The sequence below is a fragment of the Rhinolophus sinicus genome, linkage group LG07, assembly GCF_036562045.2.
Source record: "Rhinolophus sinicus isolate RSC01 linkage group LG07, ASM3656204v1, whole genome shotgun sequence".
In the NCBI taxonomy this organism is placed as follows: Eukaryota; Metazoa; Chordata; class Mammalia; order Chiroptera; family Rhinolophidae; genus Rhinolophus; species Rhinolophus sinicus.
The window spans coordinates 12183048-12203688 of record NC_133757.1 but is presented as its reverse complement, the minus strand read 5'-3'; the positions used below and the strand labels follow the sequence as shown (position 1 = coordinate 12203688).

General features: G+C 45.6%; 1 protein-coding gene across 2 annotated transcripts in view; it reads right to left on the bottom strand.

Annotated features, from left to right (window-relative positions):
• Positions 1–20641, bottom strand: part of GFRA1 (GDNF family receptor alpha 1) — a 194473-nt gene that overhangs the window by 20959 nt on the left and 152873 nt on the right. For both annotated transcript variants that reach the window (XM_019725238.2, XM_074338994.1), the window contains 3 exons: positions 12177–12286; positions 9339–9473; positions 5423–5604 (listed from right to left, as the gene is read on the bottom strand). In XM_019725238.2, coding sequence (XP_019580797.2) covers positions 5423–5604; positions 9339–9473; positions 12177–12286 — 427 coding nt within the window. The remainder of the gene's footprint in view (positions 1–5422; positions 5605–9338; positions 9474–12176; positions 12287–20641) is intronic.

Here is a 20641-nt window from a genome sequence, read left to right as displayed (position 1 = left end):
ACAAAACAAACAAAAAACAGCTGAGTTTGAATTCGGCCTGCACTGCTCACTAGAGCTCCTACACTCTGACCATAACTATCCTGCGGCCTCCTGCGAGCCTTGGTTCTGAGTGTGTGCCCCCGATCTCCTTTCAATCATCCACCACATCTCCAGGGGAAAAGGGCAGAGGTAGTGGAACTTTCTCCGGGGTCCTGAGCCCTAGTTGAAAGCCTGTATTCCCCAGATTCTATAACCCTACTTGACCCTGGAAATCAGGGGCCTACAAATGCCACTTGAAGAGGTTTCCCCTTAGGCCATCAGAGTTAAGAGGTATACAGTGATGCCAAATAGAGCTTTTCCAATACTTACGCTTCCCAAAAGATATTGACTTTAAATAAGTGGCAAGCATGATCCATTTGGTTTAAATATTCTGAGTTTGGTCCAGCGACCAGACTACTCAAATGCACAGATGATGAAACAATTGGTAGAATTTTTAATATTTCTTTGTTTTTCATGTAACCATTTTGTACAAGTCAAAGAGATACACCAGCAATAGCACTGCCTTTGTCACACTTGTTATTAATACAACTGCCAATTAATCCTGACATGGGAACTTGGCAGGTTACCCAAAACCTGGTATTTTATCACCTCAGGGAGCCAGCCCTTGGACATTTCTATGACATTTTATACTAATCAATCAACTTTCCTTTTTTAAAGCTGAGCCTTTCGTAGGAACTGTGAACCACACCCAAGGCCACCATTGCCCCAAACAGAAGTGTATTTGGTTTGTTGATAATTACACTTGGAAGCTGACTTTTGAAAATGTTTATTCTTACTGCTTCCCATCCAAGGGGGAAATCTATCTCAAATGTTAAGACAGAAACTCAAGTCCCCAAGAGTTTTCTCACATTATTGTATATTTTAAAATATTACAAGAGGGTGCTTCTCAAGGGAAGTGAACTTTAGAGCTGCCAAAGATAGTCGACTTTCTCCAAATCTGTTATCAATGGATCCCAAGCTGGTTTAAGTCGCTTTTGTTCTGAGGAACGATACAAGCGGCTGGGATGAATGCCATTCCAAGATATTTCCAGGACCCCTTGGCAAATGGTAATGTATCTGAAGACAGACAGGCAGCAGAGGAAGGACAGATGGGGAGAATGAATCTCCTGGGGGCTCCATGCCAAAACAGGTGTCCTGAATCTGTGCTGGGGACCACGTTCTCATGGGCTGAGGCCCGTCTCTCATCACTCGCTCATACCCTGACCCTCTGTCCTCCAGGAATTCGTTCAACTATTCTTTTTTTTTTTTTTAATTTATTGGGATGACAATTGTTAGTAAAATTTCATAGATTTCAGGTGTACAATTCTGTATTACGTCATCTATAAATCCCATTGTGTGCTCACCACCCAGAGTCAGTTCTCCTTCCATCCCCATATATTTGTTAACTATTCTTAATATAAGTCATCCTAAAGAGATCACCAAGCTGCAGAAAGTTTTACTGGTGAACTGTCAGTCCTTTCCCTATACTCTGTATCCTGGAGCTGCGGCATGAAGACATCCAGGCCCAAGTATGAACTCTGTGTGGGCCCATCATTCACATCACTGCCTCCAGGAAGAAGTAGGGCATTCAGCTCTCTCAAAACCAGTGTCTTCCTTCCTCCTATTCTACCCCCCACCCAGCATTGTTGAGTTATAATTGACAAATTAAAATTGTATATATTTGAGGTGTACAATGTGATGTTTTCATATATGTACACACTGTGAAAGGTTTACCACAATCATGCTAATTAACATAATATCCATAATGTCACATAGTGACCATTTTGGGGGGTTGTGAGAACAATTAAGATCTACTCTCTTAGCAAATTTCAAGTATTCAATACGGTCTTGGTAACTCAGGCCACCATGCTGTACTGTAGAACTCCAGATCTTATTCATCCTGCATATCGGAAACTTTGTACCCTTTGCCCAACATCTCCGCACCCTCCTGTAGCCACCAATCTTCTCTCTGCTTCTCAGAGCTCGACTTTTTTCCATTCCACATGAACCTGGAGGACTTTATGCTAAGTGAAATAAGCCAGACACAGAAAGACAAATACTGCATGACCTCCTTTTTCTATTTTTCACTTCCTCCACTCTGCCCATTTCTAATTCTAAGGAAGGGCCCAGGTTGTGCAAGGTCACAAAACTACACTGCTTCCCCAAAAATAACACCTAGCCAGACAATGAGCTCTAATGCATCTTTTGGAGCAAAAATTAATACAAGACCCGGTCTTGTATTTTATGTTAGATAAGACCCGATCGTATATTATAGTAAAATAAGACTGGGTCTTATATTAATTTTTGCTCCAAAAGACGCATTAGAGCTGATGGTCCAGCTAGGTCTTATTTTCGGGGAAACACCGTAGGCAAAAAGCACACTGGCCTTGGAGTCAGAAATCCCAACCCTGCCAGAGAACTGCTGTGTGATCTCAGTTAAGTCATTAGCCTTTCCCTGCCTCAGTTGCCTCATTTGCAAAAGAGAAGGATGTCTACCATACCTGACTCATGGTCTGAAGGACAAAAAGCAGGCAAAATGTTTTGAAAAAAAATAAACTGCACTGTACACCTGTTAGTGCTAACTCATACCAATTTCCCCAAGCATAACACCCCACCCCAAGCAAGGCACAAGCAACCACCATCTGTTTACTGTTGTAAAGGGAACAAGTGGCCAACTGATGTGGGATCAGGCATTGCAGGTGACATTTTTAAGCACCATTCTGGAGCGTTCACTCTGCCCCAAGCACTGAAGCATTCCTGCCTTTAATCCTCTACACGACAGCAGCTGGGCCAGCCTCTGGTCTCATAGATGAGGACGCTGAGGCTTGGAGAGGCCCCGATGCTGCTGAGAACAGGAACCTGGGTCTGAACACAGGCTTTGCTATCACATCCATGCCCTCACCCCCTGCCTCACATGTGCAAAAACGGGCTCAAGCCGGAGTCACCTTAGGAGGAAGGTTTTGTGGACCCTGAAGGGCTCCCTGCAAGGGAAAGGCTGTTTAGCTCTGAGATTTGCAGACTGTGTGTGCACCACAGGGAAGACAGGTCTGGCCGTCACCTCATCCCTCGGGAGTCCCATACCTACCTCCATGTCCCCTCTGTCGAGAAGTTAAATGGCAGCCCTGAGATAAACATCATGCTCTGTTTATGGGACAGAGTTCTGATCACTAATACAGGGAGGGGAAAGGTGCTATTTCTTTGGAATAGCGCTCAGGTGTCCTCTGACGTTGCCAGGGCAACTCTTCGGCGGTACAGAGTCCTCCTTGCAAGGAGGGGTGGTTGTGCAGATCTGTATTAGAGGCAAAATGCCGTGTGTCCAAGCCATGCACAGCACCACGGGAAGCAGAAGTCAGGCGCTGTGGTCTGGCTGGGGGCGGCGGGGGCAGGAGAACACCTCCACGGCGTGTCCAGTGATGAGTCTTCTGAGATGTCATCTAGGAACTTAGCCTGACCTTCTAAAAAGGCTGACAAGCTGCATCCTGCCTGCTATTTGTAAATTCACTGAGGAGAGAATTTTTGGGGGGATGCCTATTTTTGGGGGGATGAAGTTTCCCAAACACAGAAGGCGCTTAATGAACAGGCTGCACGCTCCCTCTGCAGTAATGCTCTGTGCACTTAGACGTGTTCAGAAAAGAAGCTGGTTTTGCTGCCGCCAAAGCTTCCCTCTTCTACTGGTCAGGAACCACCTCTGGCCCACTATTATCACCTTATGACAACAGGGTCCTATCCCTCATCTGGCCACTTGTCTTTACTGATGCTGGAACGTGAGTGGACCCAGCAAGAACAGAAAACAGACCTGGGAGGAAGCAGGATGCTAAGAACTGGGCAGCTGCAAAGAGACTGTCTCGGCAGTACTGTGTCTGGCTCCAGACCCACCTTTACCTGGCTGTGGGACTTGTGCAAGTCACTTCCCCTCCCTGACACTCAGGGCCCTGACGCAGGGTGGAGCAGATAGGTGCCACTGTTTCCTCCAAGTTCTGGCATTTTCTGCACAGTACGTTGGAGATAGAAAGTGCTCAAGAAATGCTTTAAACTATGAAGAATACGTGCTTGACCTTGGGCTCGATGGCCGAGGGTGTCTACTGGGGAATGGACACCCAGAAGGACAGAGAACAGAGACCAAAGCTCAGATGAGTAGCATAGAGGATATCCAAGGAGGAGAGGGGAGATATTGGAGTGAGAAGATATCAAGCAAATCAGAAGTGGAAAAACTGCCCCAACACTTTCTAAGGGAGCAAAGTGGGTGTGGGTCAAGATGGTACTTGTCAAAAGAAAGATCTGGTGAGCATTCTGGTAAGGCTGATCTTTAGTGGGGAGCAAGTGGAGAGAAGGGAGGATGTACTCCACTGTGAAGTGTGACAAGTGTGACAGCACAGTGCTTGGCACACGTCACTTTCTCCAGCACAGCAGGAGGCAGAAGTTACCATGTAGTCACTCCTACCCCCCAAATACAGGAAGAACCATGAAAAGAACACGAGGCTTCTGGGTCCCCAGGGCTGGTTCTGTGGCTCACCAGTTCTGCAGGCTCGAGCAAAAGTGTTACCTTGCTGAGCCCCTGTGTCGTCAAACGAAAGAACAAGGCTGACAGTACTAGAATAATAGCATGTCCCCTGCAGCCATCAGGAGAATAACATCCAAAGAGGTAAAGTGTGTGAAAATACTTTGTGAGCATATAAATATGGAATGTCTTGCCAACCAGCTGAATACTCATTACTATGGAAAAAAATCAATAAGAAGACAGAATAAGCATTCTGCTTTGACTAAAGTCAAGAAATCACTGTTAGTACGTTGTGATTCTGCCCTTGGAGATCTGGACTAACCTAAAGCAGTCTCTGGCCAGTCATACTGGATTCTGTCCACACCAGGGGTTTTGCTGGGCAGCTCCTCGCGGCTCCTCTTACTAAGGAAAAACTCTTTTGCTTCCCGCACAGGACTCTACATTTGAGCTAATGCTTCACCAGTAACACTGTCTCGGGTTTACCTTCAGATACAGTTAAATACTCCATATTCAGTGTAAGTGGCAGCGATGGGTACAATCCCAAGAGCTCCTTTCTTTTTGATATGCTACTGCTTTGTAGAGAACACAGACTAAGTAGAATAAATAAACAGCCAGTCCAGCTTAACCACCCCACAAACGAAAACCTGCGCAGCCTCTCCCCCACGTTATAGGCAAAGACACCAAGGGCAGATATACAGGAGCCTTGAGCAAAGCCACACCCCTAGTAAATGGCAGTCAGTTCCAAAGTTCATCTTCCTCTCCACTCTGTGGCACTTGCCAGTCTCCATTTATCATGGTTAAAATGTACTTTTTACATTTGTGATCTATCCCTAAATGCATCTCAGAAAAGGAGTCTGTGTCCCGCCAAAAGTGAGCTCCAACAGGGAGTTCAAACCCAGCTCTTACCTGTAAATTTGCACAAGGCGGTAAAACATGAGTGGGGATCTCATTCTCAGAGCCTGCTGGCCCCAGAGGTTTGTTCTTGACCCGGAAGGCTGTGGTGGTGGTGGCAGTGGTGGTCTGAACTGGGAGGGCTGGCTGCCACACAGTCACATCGGAGCCATTGCCAAAAGCCTGAATTGCATTTTCTGCAATAAAACAGGAGGAAATCCAATTTCAAAGTCAAGCAGCAACTGTAACAGACAAGCTACATAAAACCAGAGAAGCACACTAGAAATTCTGATTACAGCACTGGACTTCTCTGAACAAAACCCATCCACCTGGCTGTTGAGAGCCAGCCTTTGGGTCAGATGTTCAAAAATCATTCATTCAACACTGAGCTGGAGACTTAGCTATGCTCGAAGGGCAACATGTATTTATGATGTCCCTATTTACACATGTGCCTGGTCCTTGCCTTGAAACACGCATCCATCGAGCCCTTTGAAATCCAGCCTTGGACCTGTTACTTTAGATCAGAAACACTGCCCCATCTTCCAAAAAAATCTTTGTGCTCTGTCAAAATTACATACTAAACGCAATCTCATTAGTGCCATTTTTTGTTTAAAGTACAACCTTCCTAAATATGAGACTGAGGTGACTCACTAGTGTTCACACTAATTTGGCAGGCAGTGAAATCAAACAGCAAAAACTGTGATTCACTACCACCAAGCCCCGACGACGAGGCAGGCATTGCTCACAGTATACATGCAACCAGCTTCTGTAAAAGAAAAATCTACCCCACTCTCATCAATAATATAGTCAAAATTTAAGTAAGATTATTTTTCCCCTTTCTGTTCCCAGTCTTCCAAACAAAATCTACATAATTAGGTAGGAGCAGCCCTGCTTAAATGAAAAAGTTTACAATGTAAAATTTTAAAAGCTTATTACAATTTCATAGGATTAGATTGTTTTTATGGCAAGAGTAAATTGGTTGTGTATTATTCCCCTCCCCCAAATGAATAAAAAACAGTTTTTAATCAGGTCTTCAGGGATTTGGCCTGGATTTAGGATTTCTTTTTTTTATTTTTTTTATTTCATATTCATTGTCTAAGAAATCAAACGCCTCCATTTGGGACCTGAATGAACAAATTGTTAATATATGACTCTTAGCTGGCATTTTTCGATATACAAGACAGAATAATTTAAGCCTAATGTTCCTCTTAGAAGTGACATTTTGTTCTAGAATTGTTATCCTTTAAGTTCAGAAAATTGGAAGCTTGTTTTCTACAACTTTACATTTTTTAGGCTGTAAAGAACAGCTTCAAATTAATATAAATGCTTTTTTATGCTCCTAGCCATGTTACATTGCTCAACTGGTGGGGTAAAATGTACAGAAAGAGGTGCCAGTATATGGGGGACTGGTTTCCTTGAATGACCAAGGAATGACCAAGAACAACAAAAGAACACCACCACCTTCCTTTTTCTCGTTTAATGAAACCCTTTGCCTTTCATTAAAACTACCTGTGCTTCCCAGTGTGTTGGCTTTGGCACTTGGGCAGTTTGCTTTGTTCATTTGCTCTTTCATTCATGCCAATGTCAATCAAACATCTACTAAGTGCCAGGCACTGCTTTGTGCTGGAGATGCAGCAATGAATAGCAATGACAGTGATGGAAGACAAAAATCCCTGCCCTCATGGAGGTCACATTCGAACTGGGGCGGCAAGTAAGTAAAATATACAATACATGAGGTGGTGAGAAATGCTTGGAGAAAAAGGAAGCACGGGTGGCGTTCAGGGAGCACCGGGTGAGAATGGGGAGCCGCAGTTTAGATGAGGTGGTCTAGGGAATGGAAAGTGGCATCTGAAGAAAGACTTGGCATGGCAGTAACAGGCGCCTCCACCTCCAGCTCATTCTGCTCTCTCCCTCTCACATCTGTCATGCACTTTGGTGTAAAAATAACTGTTTCCTCCCCAATAACCAGAAGTAAACAATAGGTTGGCCTCTCGTATGTGATGGGGATAGCTGGGGAGGTTTGGTGAATTTGAAGAGAGCAGAATTGGGTAATTGCATTTGGGTTGGAATGTACAAACTCCAATTCCTTCTACTCTAGGGCCTTTTGCAAGAGACTGAATTTACAACCCTGCGTCTCTGGTATGCTGTTGCCCCTTCTACTTAAAGTACAAGTAGAATGACTAGAAAACATTCTGGCTGGCTTTGGTTTCTGTTGAAGACCAAACGCATTTATTTTTATTGAAAAGTCATTAGCAGTAAGATACCAGACTAGTCTCCCCTTCACCAAAATATTATTAAACAGGGACAACTTTATCTTCTCTGTGAAGGAGAGGTTCTCTAGCCAGCACAGGTATAATCTTTTCTCACTCTGACCTCTATTGTCATTGCTTTATCTTCATTAAATCGTGTATTCTGCCCAAGGAGCATGCAAGATGTGAAAAAGAGGACATACTTTTTTTTTTTTTTTTTTTTTAAGTCAAGACCAAACAATCAGCCCAAGGTATAGTTGCATAGTATGTCCAATATCTTGGCAAATGTCTCCATACTTGAGCCTAGTTTTGTGGGTTTGAATTTCACTTAAGAATCCAAAAGCTTGTTTTAGTTTTAATGATTTGGTTACAGCCACATGGCTCAAGTACACAGTGAGCAAATCACTTAGATGTGTCTTTTTAACAAAGGAAACCATGAGGAGGTTTTAGAAGTAATATGTGCATGTGGTAAATTGTTCGCTAATTCTTCAGAAATCAGCCATCATATAGCAGTGCCTCATAGAGAAATTGTCATTTGAGGACAGGGCTCTTAGAAGGCTAGCTGAACCTTGATTCCTAGAAACTTGGTCCACACCTGCCACCAGGAAGTCATACCTGGTCCCTGACGTTCAGGTATCTATTCTTGTCCAACGGGCCCTTCAGTATTGGGCATGATCAAACAACCACAGGGGACAAGGGGCTGCAAAAGCCTTTGGATCCAATCTTTGGCATGGATGGTCTATGGGAAGATCAGTACTTTATCAAGTGTGAAATGAAGATAATAACAGCTACATCTCCTAGTATTCTTGTACGGATTACAGCAAAGGTGTAACATATAAATTACACTCCCTAGAGTGAGTTGACGGCACCCAATAAATGCATGGTGGCTGCCACAAAATGTGAGTGAAGGACTCAAGCATCTCAGCTGGGTTGTCACCTTGAGCGCACGCATCTCAGTGGACAGAAGGGAGACCTGGCACGGTGCTTCTGAAGTTCGTGTGATGAATGTTGCTGTTCATGCCCATACAGTTCTCTCCATCCCTCTCCCTTTGGGAAACATGCTTTCCAATTGCCTAAAGGATACTGCAATAATAACCGATGCTATTTCCACCCGGACCCCCCAGTGCTCATCTCCCTCTCCGGAGATAACCAACCATCCTCAGGCTGCTGGCTGCAACGCCAGCTTCTTCCACTCAAGAAGTGCTTCTCCTCTGAGCCAACCCAGAACATCCAGGGGGCTATTGATGTTAACATTCTAATTTTTCTCAGACAGCCCTCGGAGGCCTACCCCCATCTAATTTGCCTGAGTGTCCCACATGGTATATTGTGCCCAGGTTTTAAGAACCATTGGAACAGACTTTGTGCTGGCTGCCAAGATCAAAATTTGATCTGTGGGTAGAAGTGTTCTCTCTCACATAATGTGCCCTCGGTTATTTGAATCTCTTGCTCTCTCAGGCTTTTGGATTCTCGGTCTTGGCAGCGCACAGTTCATCACTTGCTCTGTTCCATGCTACATTATGCAGTGTGGCCAAATGGTGTGGATTCACCATCAGTGACCAGGAAACAAAGGATGAGAGAGAGGTGGGGGTTGCGGGGGTGGAGACAGACATAAGAAACACAAAGGTCCAGCTTGAGCTCAGAGAGAAATACGTGCTTGTGTCCTATGTTTTAAATGAACTCACTGAGACACGAATTGTCCTTGAAGAAATTCAAAAACTTCAAGCACTCTTCCAGGTCGTTCCCACTGTTGCTGCAGTCACACCACGGGGCCACACTGAGGCTACTGGAATCTATGTAGTTGGGGGTCATGACTGTACCTAAAAGAGTAAAAGGGTGTTTTATTCTTGCGTGATGACAGGAACTTTTCTACAGCCTGAAAAAGAAACAAATGTTCCTCGGATGGTGGATGCACTGTGTATAATCACAAACCCCATGTTTGCTGAGTGGGAAATTACATTAAGCAGTGCATTTTCTTGACAATTTGTCTTGTGCACACAAAATAATTTACACATTTACTTTTAAAAATTATAACAGCACTCCCTGAGCTGCACTGAGGGCATTTTTTTCTTTTTTCTGCACAAATGGCATGGGTGTCATGGAGTAGGAGACAATTAACTGAATGCATGAGTTGCCAAATCCCTTGCATTTTCTTGAAAATGTCACTAATCTTCATAAACAGACAGAATACGTTTTCCACATCTTAAAAATCCTTTCAGGACTTTGAATCCACTCCCCTCAGAGTCAAATGGCTTCTTCAAAGAAACACACGGAAGCTTCGACGCTATCCTTATGGGTTACCCCACGTCCTGAATGTATATCATGAGGCCGCAGCTCCCCAGACTCTTAACTAATTGAAATAAAGTCTCCCAGTTTGTGAAGGAATTGGAAACAAACATTGGAAATTCTCTAAGCTGATGGTGCCTGGACCACTATCTCAATAGCCCTCAAAAGTCCCCAAAGAAATACCGGGTGGTCGCTGTTGCCTACGTCTTCTCATATTCATGGTTTTGCAGATGAGTTGTGCACGGGCACAAACAAACAATGTGCTTATACTTAATACAACCCAAATGTCTTCTTCTGGGTGGCTCACAGCAGGCAATGCCTACTCATGCCAAGAAGCCTTCTGTTTTTATATATTTTGTGAAAGTAAGAAGTAATAGGTGGTCAGTGATCCACAGGGTATATTTGGTTCACAAACAGAAAAAGAAAAATTTCTTTGTAAGCTCTTCTGGGTCAAGGGCATATCTTCTTTGCTCTACATTCCTCACTGACTTGAATGAAATTATATGCCATTACACCTTGGGATGAGAACTTTGACCCACAATAAAGACGGAGCGCCTAATTTTGGGTGAGAAAGGAACAGGCACCCCAAACACTGAACAAAGAGGTTAAAATGTATCTACCAAGCAGGCCTGGCCCCATAGTGGGCCCCTGACATATGGAAGAAGTAGGAACAAGCTTTGTCCTGAAAGAAGTTAGAACCCAGCGACCAGTGCAGAGGGAGAGCTCCGGACCGAAGCGAGAAGTCAATTTTGGTCGGTAGAATGCATTGCCTTGGCAGATTATTCCCTTAAACGATGAGGATTTCATCATCCTCAGGCATGTAACAGTGTGCCGAGCCAGAAATGCCTGGCAGCACTGCGCCTTGGCCACTCATGGAGGATTTAATGAGCCCGTATGCCTGGGGGCCTGTGGACGAAGGTGTTCGTGGTAATTACATCTGGGAGTAGACTTGTAGTTCCTTCATGTTGTCTCCTTTGGGCTTCTCCGTATTTTTATTTTTATCTTTATTTTTTTTTACAATGAGCATGCCTTAATTACTTGTTATTTCGTAAACCTGAAATTCCTAGTCGATAAGTAATCCCCACTAGAGGCTGACTTATTTAAGGAAAGGAGAACGTGAATGCCAATTTGGAATACTGACTTCAGGAAGATACGCTCATTGGACATAGCCACAAAAATGGTCCATCACTGGTGAAAGCCATTACCCAACAGAGCACAAGGATCCTTTCCAAAAAAGTCGGGATGGGGGTGCAGATACCTGTAATATCCCTGCGTTAAGTACCATGGTTGATTTTCCCAGTGGCTCTTGCTGAAGACACGGGTGATAAAGAGTTTCGTCTGTGCTGTCATGCTTGGTGAGAGGTTCTTTGTGGCTGGTGACCTGTCTGATCCTGGCAGGAACACACCCACTGGCTGAGACATCACGCTTCTGACAAGCGTGATTTCCCTCATCCCGCCACAGCCTTCACTCCTCGTTCGGTCCTGACGGTGCTCTGTCACCAAGGCTTAAGCAGTCCGTGGTACCTGGAGCACCGTCCTTTCCTCCTGCCTGCCCTGCTTATCCATGGGCACACATTTGTCTCAGCTCTGGCTCGCTTCCAACTCATGGCACTTTCTTTACTTGCACTGTTCTCCTGAATGCTGAGCACCTGGTTCTTCTAAAACGCCTCAGGTCTTGAAAAGCAGCAAGTACTGTTTCTGCTGTGTCTATTCTCAGGGGGAAAAAATGTAGATGCAATCACCCCCTGCCCATGAGGAGCTGGATTACCAAGAACATTAATGGTGAGAAGGACCCCAGCAGTTAGGGTTTTTCTTTCCAAAGAGTCATTTCTGGGAAACAGCCTTTTTGAGTTTCCCAGAATGAATAAGACTTCCATGTTTCCTTTTTCCAAAGTTCCCTAATTCAATTAACTTGGTCTGACTTGCTCTCCTCTTCCATAACCAGGCTTTCTGTTGTACTTTTGTTCTGCATGGTCAGTTCTCCAACTGAGGGGTTTCACAGGTCTTCTGCCTGCTGTTTTCCTGCTTCTCAGTAATCCCTGCTTCCCGCCTTTACACATCCATTATCTTTTTTTTTCCTTTTTCTCACAGGCGAGTCCTAAAGCCCTAACATCAAAACCCCAGCACAGAGGGTTACTGGAAGATTGTTACTTTCACAGGCAGTGGCAGGCTACCACGGAAAGAGTCTGGATTTGTAAACCTGCCTTTTCTCCCGTCCTGCTTCTCCCTGATCTTACCAATTAGCCCTGAGTAGGCCAGGAGGCAGTCTGCGTAGTTTTCCTTTAGGCAGCTGCTGACAGACCTGGACTCTGGCTGGCAGTTGGTAAAAAAGTCAGCAAGGCGAGATCTGCAATAGGAAGAAAAGGGGGGAGGGTGTTTTAAAATATCCTGAGCCTCTAGACAGACACAACTTTTCTTTATTCCTTTGTTCAGATGCCTTCCTCCAACCCCCAAAATGTAGAAAACGTGAACTCTTAAAATGTTAGCATCCTGTCTCATACCACCCCCCAGCCGACCCCACCCCACCCTCCCCAGCCCTCACCCACGTGTCTGCTTGTTTGCAGAGAGGTCTTCAGGGCCTATAATGGGAGAAATCAAGGTGCTTTGAAGTTTCCATTCAATATTTATTTCTGCCTAGACTTATTTGCATCTTTAGGAAATCTGCTTCTCTACACACTCACGGGAGATCCACACTGGGAAAATATTTACTTTATACAGAAACATGTTCCTGGCATCAAAATAGGATCCTACAGCCCATCTGCTCCCGTAATTCCTACTAGCTGAAAAAATATGTGTGTCTATCTTATAGGTCATCTCTCATCCACCAGCCTAGGGGGCACTGATCTATTTCAGGCAAGTGACAATAGGGCGGAGTTTGCCTGTCTGGAACTGAAGGGAAAGGCAAGAGGGGGTAAGGTAACACTCTCTTTGGCCATGGTTTCATTGTCTCTGACTGAGTGTGGTGGGCCTGCCATTGGAGGTGGTACCTGGCGGGTCCCCTGATCAAAATGCAGCATCTGTCTACGCTTTCAGAACTCCCCAGGTCCAACACAATCCACCTGGAAGCCCTGGGAGGTGGTGAAGTTACAGAGACCCAGACGTGGACAGGGGCGGCAAACACGCTGGTCTGGGGAGGAAGACGCCTCTTTGTGACTAACTGGCTATTTTTCAGTCTGAAGAGGATATTGTTGGAGAAATCCTGATTGAGAGCTGGGCCACCTCTGAGGTCATCTCAGCAGACAACAGCTCTGTTTCTATGTGAAGAACACAATGGACTGCCAGAGAATTTAAATTATCTGGCAATTATGGGAGACAATGCACGGTTGTCTCAGCTTTCTTCTCTTTAGCTCCCCCGAGTTGGCAACCAACCTACCCAGTGCTGTTTTTACGTCTTTCCACCCAATAAACTGTATTTACTTAGCATATTTTATGATATAAACCAGCAGACAGAGCAAGGTAGGGTGTGTGATGATCACAACGGTTTGTAAACAGCATGAAGGGACCACCTATGTGTCCCTTTCCCACCACTTCAACTAGAAGGGGATTAAAAGGCCCGATGAAATCATCAAAGTTCACAGCCCACTGCAAATGCTGCGCAGCGTTCTCATGAGACTGGTCTCTCCTTGAACCCTTGTAAACAAGGTGTGTCTGAGCCTCCGTATCGGTGCCGATCTGTGCGTTCCGTCTGTCATGTGCCTGGTTCTATCATTGCGAGTCCCCAGGGCAGGTGCTGGAGCTCTGCTTTATTTTCTTTGCACAGCACCTGACACTCCTCAGATAGGCCCTTTATGTGGTTTTCCAGGCAGGGCCATGTGCTGACGCTAAGTGGCTTGGCAAAATCCTCCATAGGAGACGTGTGCATGCACGTGTGTGTGCGCCTGGATCTCTCCCACAGTCTGAGCCTAGCTGGTGTTTTCTGACTCTAATTGAACACACTGAAGCACATAAAACCTGGCCATTTTCTGTATCCTGATTAAAGGATTTATTTTTCAGAGGAAATCCCTAAAGGTGGCTCAGGCTTACTCAACCGCCTCCAACGGCATCCAGCTTGGATTGAGTGTTAATTTCAAAAGTATCTTCCTGGTCATGAAAGTTAATGATCTAGCGGGACTGGGCTTCTAACTTTGCAAACGCCAACTGTGGTTCAGGCAGCTGAGGCTCCAGCTCTGCAAGCAACCAGATCAGCTCTCTGACCTGGCAGCCCTGCGCTCTCGCCTGTCCCCCAGACACAGACAAAAGGCCGCTCTGTCTACGTGTCTCCCGTTTTCTCGTGGTCTCTCGAGGAGACTATGAACTGAACAGCCCGTGATGTGGATTACGGTCCTTCGGCACAAGGCGACTGCCACCAGACTCATTTTGCTTAACAACCTCCGAATTGACTCACAATTGGACTCTGGAATGAAAGGCTAATTGAGTCAGTCTGCTGCAGAGAGCATAACCCTGATTGGGAGAATAAAACTAGATAACACTGCTCTGAGCAGAACCTTGGACAGGCTGGCTTTAGAGGGCTCATCAGCACAGATCCTGGCGCTCGGACAATTGCAGTCAGTGGAGGGAAGGAGAGTTTCAAAATCACAGCGAGCACAGGTCACACTGCGAAAACACTAGCATTTCCAGGGTCCCATCACACTTGACCCAGCTCCTTGTGACATTTATATGCGGAGACAAGATGGTCACATTGCAGGAGTCACATTTTTGCAGAGAGAAAAACTGCAGGAAGAAGAAGTTTATACAGTGGTGTGCTGGAGCCAGCTCATTACGGGCTGACTGGTAAATTTTCAGGAGTTTTGTGAGTTGGGGAACATCACAGTGGCAGCTTGAAAGCGGCCCTGGTGGGAGTATTTACGGCACAGCAATCAGCAAACACTACAAATCAGTGCTTTGTGTTGCTCTTGAAGAACTAGTTGTTAAATATTTATCAGCACAACTCTGTTTAAGAACCCATCTGATGTGGTCAGTCCCACAGATAAAGCATATATCATGTCTTGGGGGTCAGTGCCAGTCCTTCCTGGACAGGTGTCCTCTCCCGTTCCCAGTCACCTTTGGCCCAAATGAAATGGTGGAGCACCTATTAACCTCCAGCCTTCAGTACCTTCCAAAGAAAGGAAACGGGCCTCCCCCAAAGACTGTTCTTCCTTCCTAATATCTTCTTCTCTTACCAGCGCAGGCCTCTGAACTCTCTTACAGCAATGTGTGCAATCGGTTACATCTAGTGACAAAGCAGCTGGATTTTAGTCCATTCCATTGAGTTAATGAAGTGTCAAGAACTTGTGATCTAATGATGAATAAGTCCCCTGTCCCTGAACTCAAACAACTCCCAGTCTAGAAGCTGAGAGAAACAAGTAGAAAGATTATAATAACACAGTGGTTAGTTCTTGATAGAAGCTAAGAAAGGCTGCTAATCAAAATAATACCTAACATGACTGAAGTATTTAGTATATGCTACGTATGTTTTTACACACTTTGTATTTTTTCCTGACAACTCTAACACGATAGCGACCTTTATTTTATTATCCTAATTTTACAGATGAGGGAACCACAGCCTACCAAATTTAGACTGGTGTTAAATAGTAAGGAGGAAGAGCAGGATTTAAAGCCACACATTCTAATCCCACAGCTCCAGCTTTTAGCACTACACAGCTGCAGAAGCTGGTTGCGGAAAGGCCGTGATACTGGGACTGCAATTTGGAGGACGTGTAGCATCTATTAGGTAAAGGTGGAGGAAAGTATTTCAGGCAGAAAGAGGCAGCAAATGTAAAGTAACCACACTCACAATAACCCCAGGGTAACAATAATGGAGTGTTTGTATGTGTCAGGCACTGATCTAAGTGCTTGCCATGTACTCACAGGTTTAATGCTCACAACCACTTTAGTAGGTGATATTATGAGTCCCATTTTAAAGATCAAGAAACTGAGGCAAAGAGAGGTGACATATCTCCCTCCTCGTGGCAGAACTCTATGGTAGAGCTGGAAGGTGACCACATGCGATCTGACCCCAGAGTCGGAGGTCATTCTCAGCCACCACACTTCACACATGTATCATCCAGAAAATAGTCAATCACTCACTGGGGCTGGCAGGGCCACAGGATGCAAAGGATGAATGATGGGAGATGGCACTGGTAAGGATGCAAAGAGCCTTGAATGACGCATGAGTCTGGATTTTATCCTGAAAGCAATGGGAGCCACTGAAGGATTTTAAACAGAGAAGCAACACAGTCAGATTTGCATATTAGGAAGACTCTTAGGTTTGTCTCTCAGTTGTTGAGCAAAGATTTACTTAAAACCTACCCTGTGCCCTTACTGTTCCAGCAACAATGGGGAGAGCAGGAAACTGGCCACAGATGGGAGAAGTGGTTACTCAGGAGACTGTAGCCAGCGGTGAACCAGACGGACGAACTGAGGGCCAGAAGGGGAGGAAGCCAGGAGGATGCCCTGACAGGGATGCATCACTAGAACAGAAGTCAAGACCGCAGAAGGGAGGGCGCAGAATCCAGGCGCCGACCACTCAGTGCACAGGGGTGTCACGAGGGGAAAAACAGGGAGGATAGGTCTATAAGGAAGGTGGTGAGCTGGGGAGAGGCTGTGCGGAGTTCACGGCCCAGTGTGGAGCCAAGTGTCCTGTAGGCTGATAGAGCCCCAGGCCTTCTTCTGTCCAGTCCCCACCACAGCCCGAGCACCTGCTATTCCCACAGCCCCAGCATCCCACGACGGCCCCTTCTGCACACTCCCCGCTGCCCACCCTGGCTTAAGAATCAGCCTGTCACCTGTTTGAATGGCCTCCCTGCCTGGGCTGCAATGATCCAGACAAGGAAGCCTTAACATCCAGTGTGGGATTAACAAAGATAATCCACAATTGGATTTCTTTTGGAGACATGAAATCTCCATGACGACAGAAGTGATGAACATGATTGTTTTTCTGAGAAAATGAAAATGAAATGAATAGGCACTGATGTAAAAACGTATCTCCCTCTGAAGGAGAAAATTTCCCACCATTAAAGAGGAGGAAAATGCCAACAAATGCCAAGTTGGCCTTAGGAAATCTGCGGAAGAGAAAACAGTGGTTTATGCAGAAAATATCATATTAAAGGAAGCATGCTGCTAACTGGAAATAGAAAAATGATTATAATGATAAAATCTAGGCGCATCTTCTCAAACAGCAGATGGTTTTTTGATAGTGGGGAAAAATCATTTACCTACTTTTTCTGCAACACTTTTAGGAAAATAGTGTTATGGCAAAGAGGTAACAATCACACTAGAAATGCCCAGTTTAACTCATCCTGGATTATCCTAATGATTTAAATGTTTTTCTAGGACAAACCCGTACTTGGACACAAGCTGTGTGTTGGTGGAATTGAGCCCTGGGTGAAGAATTGTGAGATCTTGAATGAGACCCAGGCTCTGACACTAATTAACTAGAATTCCTTAAATATGTTGCTTAATTACTTAAGCTCTTGGATTTCCCTCCCACTTCAGAAATACAGTCTACGGGACACTTGAAACTACTTGGGGAAAAACAATAACAAAAGCAACACTTGTTTTCAAAGCATTATTACTCTTACCTATGACTGCATCTGCCATTACACATGATTTCAGTGTCAAGGTACTTGATTTCCTTTGGGTATAGAAACCAAGATTTTTCTGGACGATCCCCTCATCTCACATACAAGCTCAGGGCCAAAGAGACAGGTCCTGCCCTGAGTTGCATACACGGTGGGTGGGGGAAGATGGCTCTCCCTGGAAGAGGAAGTGCCTGGTGCGTGTCATAGCCCTGGGAGGGGAAAGTGCAGAGGCTGTTTGTTGGACTTTAATTTTTCTGGGATTTTATTTAAGTCATCAAGTGTATAACTGCTCTCCCTCTGCCACCATTTGGCCAGATTGTCTTCAGAGCCTTCCTCAGCAAGCACTCTGAATGCAATGTAGGGTCACAGGATCGGCCAGACGATGCCGACAGAACTCTGCATAAGAGGGAGGGGGTCTCTCGATGAATTAGGCTTCCCTTTACTATGGGTCTCTGGGACTGCACCAGTATCCATGCAGGACTGCGAGACTGGACTACCCAGGAGAAACCGAGAACCTTGGGAACAGGATCACGTTGTTCATTAAGCTGCTGTGTAAGAAATCACTAGCGTTTTCCTTGGTACCCAAGGTGAACGTTAGGGCTTTAAAGTCATGGTTTTCAATTGCAGCCGTGTAGTTTCTGAACACTTCCTCGACGGATCAGTTAGAGGAAGCAAAGAATGACAGGCCTGGGAGTGACACGCTCCTGGGTCTGAGCCCAGCCCTACCTTTTATGCTCTCACACCTTAGCAAGTTACTTCATTTCTGCGACTCTCAGTTTCGTCACCTGGACAAGGGAGCCGATGCTGTCTAAAGTCACTTTAAATGGCTACTGTGAGACCGAAATGACAATTATATAAAGTGTCTCACCCAGAACCCAGAATACACATTGCCAAATAAATGTTTACTTCCCATCCCTTCACTTTTTCTCCCTGGTCCCCAGTCCATTCCAATGTTTGGCCCTTGTGGCAAAAACACACAGCACGCAGAACACGGAGACACGTCCATCTTCGTCTATCTTCTGATGCCTCTTTTATTACACACTTTGAACGGGCTACATCTGTGTAACCTGAAGGCAGCAACTTAGACCAAAACAAATGTAAGAAGTCCGAAGCCAGGGGTCCTGTGGTGTGACTTAAAACCTCTTAAGTCATACGACCCCATAATATAAAGGCATTTCAAGAAAAGCCACTTTTGTTCTCAGGGGTTTAGGGGAAAAAGACATACATTTAAAATGACTAAATATCAGTAAGTTTGTTAATACTGCTAATCTCTTATGCAGAATAAAAATAATTTGAAAAACATGCTGCTAATATTAGACCTGGGACGACATGGCAAGAGCACTGGAATGGTAATTTTCTGGTACAGTGACACAAAACAGATTTTTCTCTTTCTGTTTTTAGAAAATTACCTTAGCCCTTCTCTGGCAGCCTACTGGAGAGCACATCTGGAAAGCATCCGTTAGCAAATCAGAGTCTATATTAAATACATTTTGCAGGGATGTTTTCTGGCCTTGCTCTTCCCCACTTTGGGTTGTGCGTGCTGGCTTCCTGGAGCAAAGGACCAGCATTTGCCCCAGAGCAGACTGTGGAGACTCAGAACACCCTTCCGACAGCTTGGGTCCTCCCCCAGTCTGGGGGTGAACGCATCCACTCTGGAGCAAAGGCCCTGGAGCAGGTTCATATGTCCCAGGCGCAGATGACCGAAGCTCTGCCCATTTGGTGTTTCTCAGCCCCTTAACACGGAGTCCCCTCCTGGAGGGATGATGAAAGCCTCAGCTAATTGGTGTGCTTCTCGGTGACAGCCAAACCATGGCCCCCTGTTGCTGTGAGGTCCAAGAAGCCTTCGAGACTCGCCTAATGCCTGTTTCCTGGGGCCGGCAGGGCCCCGTGGCCAAGTAGAGATCAATGCCTGTTTCCATCAAATCCCCACTCAGCTTCATTCTGATACTCGGGAGGCTACAACCCCTCCCCACGCACCTTGTGGAACCCTGATCATGGTTGCTCATCTGGCTCCTTGGCAGCTCCTGGCCCAGCACATGGGTCACCGGAGGCTGCAGTCACTGCCCTCTGAGCTAGACCCACAGGGCTGTGGGAAAGCCTCAGGGAATACAGGTGGAGTGATGTGTCATTTTCCTCCATGCATCCTGCTTGGGGTGTCTCTCCAGGGTTCGGGTTCGGTGAAAGCAGGCTACAGGGCAGAGATGTGATACTTCCTTAGCCTTTCTGATCATGTCAAACTGCAGCAACCCCCTGAGGGAAGTCTAGGTCACATCTGATCAATCCCAGCTCCCCTCACGAAGCCACCTTGCCTCAGCACTGACAGCCATCAATCAACATCGGCAGAGAGGCTGACAGGGCTTGACAGCTCAGCTCTATGTGGCAAATTTGAAAAGCAAGTTATGGTAGTTGGCAAGGGACTTTATTCCAACTTAGAAAGGGCTCTGGGCAGCCTCTCATTGGACGCGTCAGAGATGCCCTTTGGCCAGGAAGCCCTCTCCACCCCGTCAGCCAATCTTTCTAACACACACCCTGATGGTCCTGGTATAAGCAGACGGTAAGTCATAATGGGAGCGCAGACACATTGCAAACAACCCTATGTGGTGTGGCCAAGGCAATAAAGTTGTTTTGTCCTATTCATGCTTCAACATAGTCATTAGTGCCGAAAACCTAGCTTGGGTAGTATTCATTTTTACGGGAAGAAATTGAGGGAGAAAAGAAATCAGAGGTTTTCTGGATGCTGAAATTAACATAACGCTCTCAGATATCCAATAGCTTTCTGATAACAGCCGTTGACAAATACGCGAAAACTCTTTACGAGTAAATCTTATCCAGTAAGTCTCATATTTCTGCTGGGACAACTTTAGAAATCCGGTTTGTGACTTGGGGCCACAAAAAGAAATAGAAATCTAGGCGTTCAACCAATCTTTCGCCAGAAGAACCAGAGCTTAGAACGCCAGACCAACTTGGTGTGGATTTACTTCACGTAGAATTCTACAGGCACCTCCAGCTTCAGCAGCTGCCTCCCACTCATCCTGGAACCTAAGAAACTCAAAGTCACCCGCTCAGGAACCCTGGGCCGCAAAGGTCACCCATCTGTGGCTTCCTTTAATTATGTATGCCCTCTCTTGCTTCAGAAAGAATTT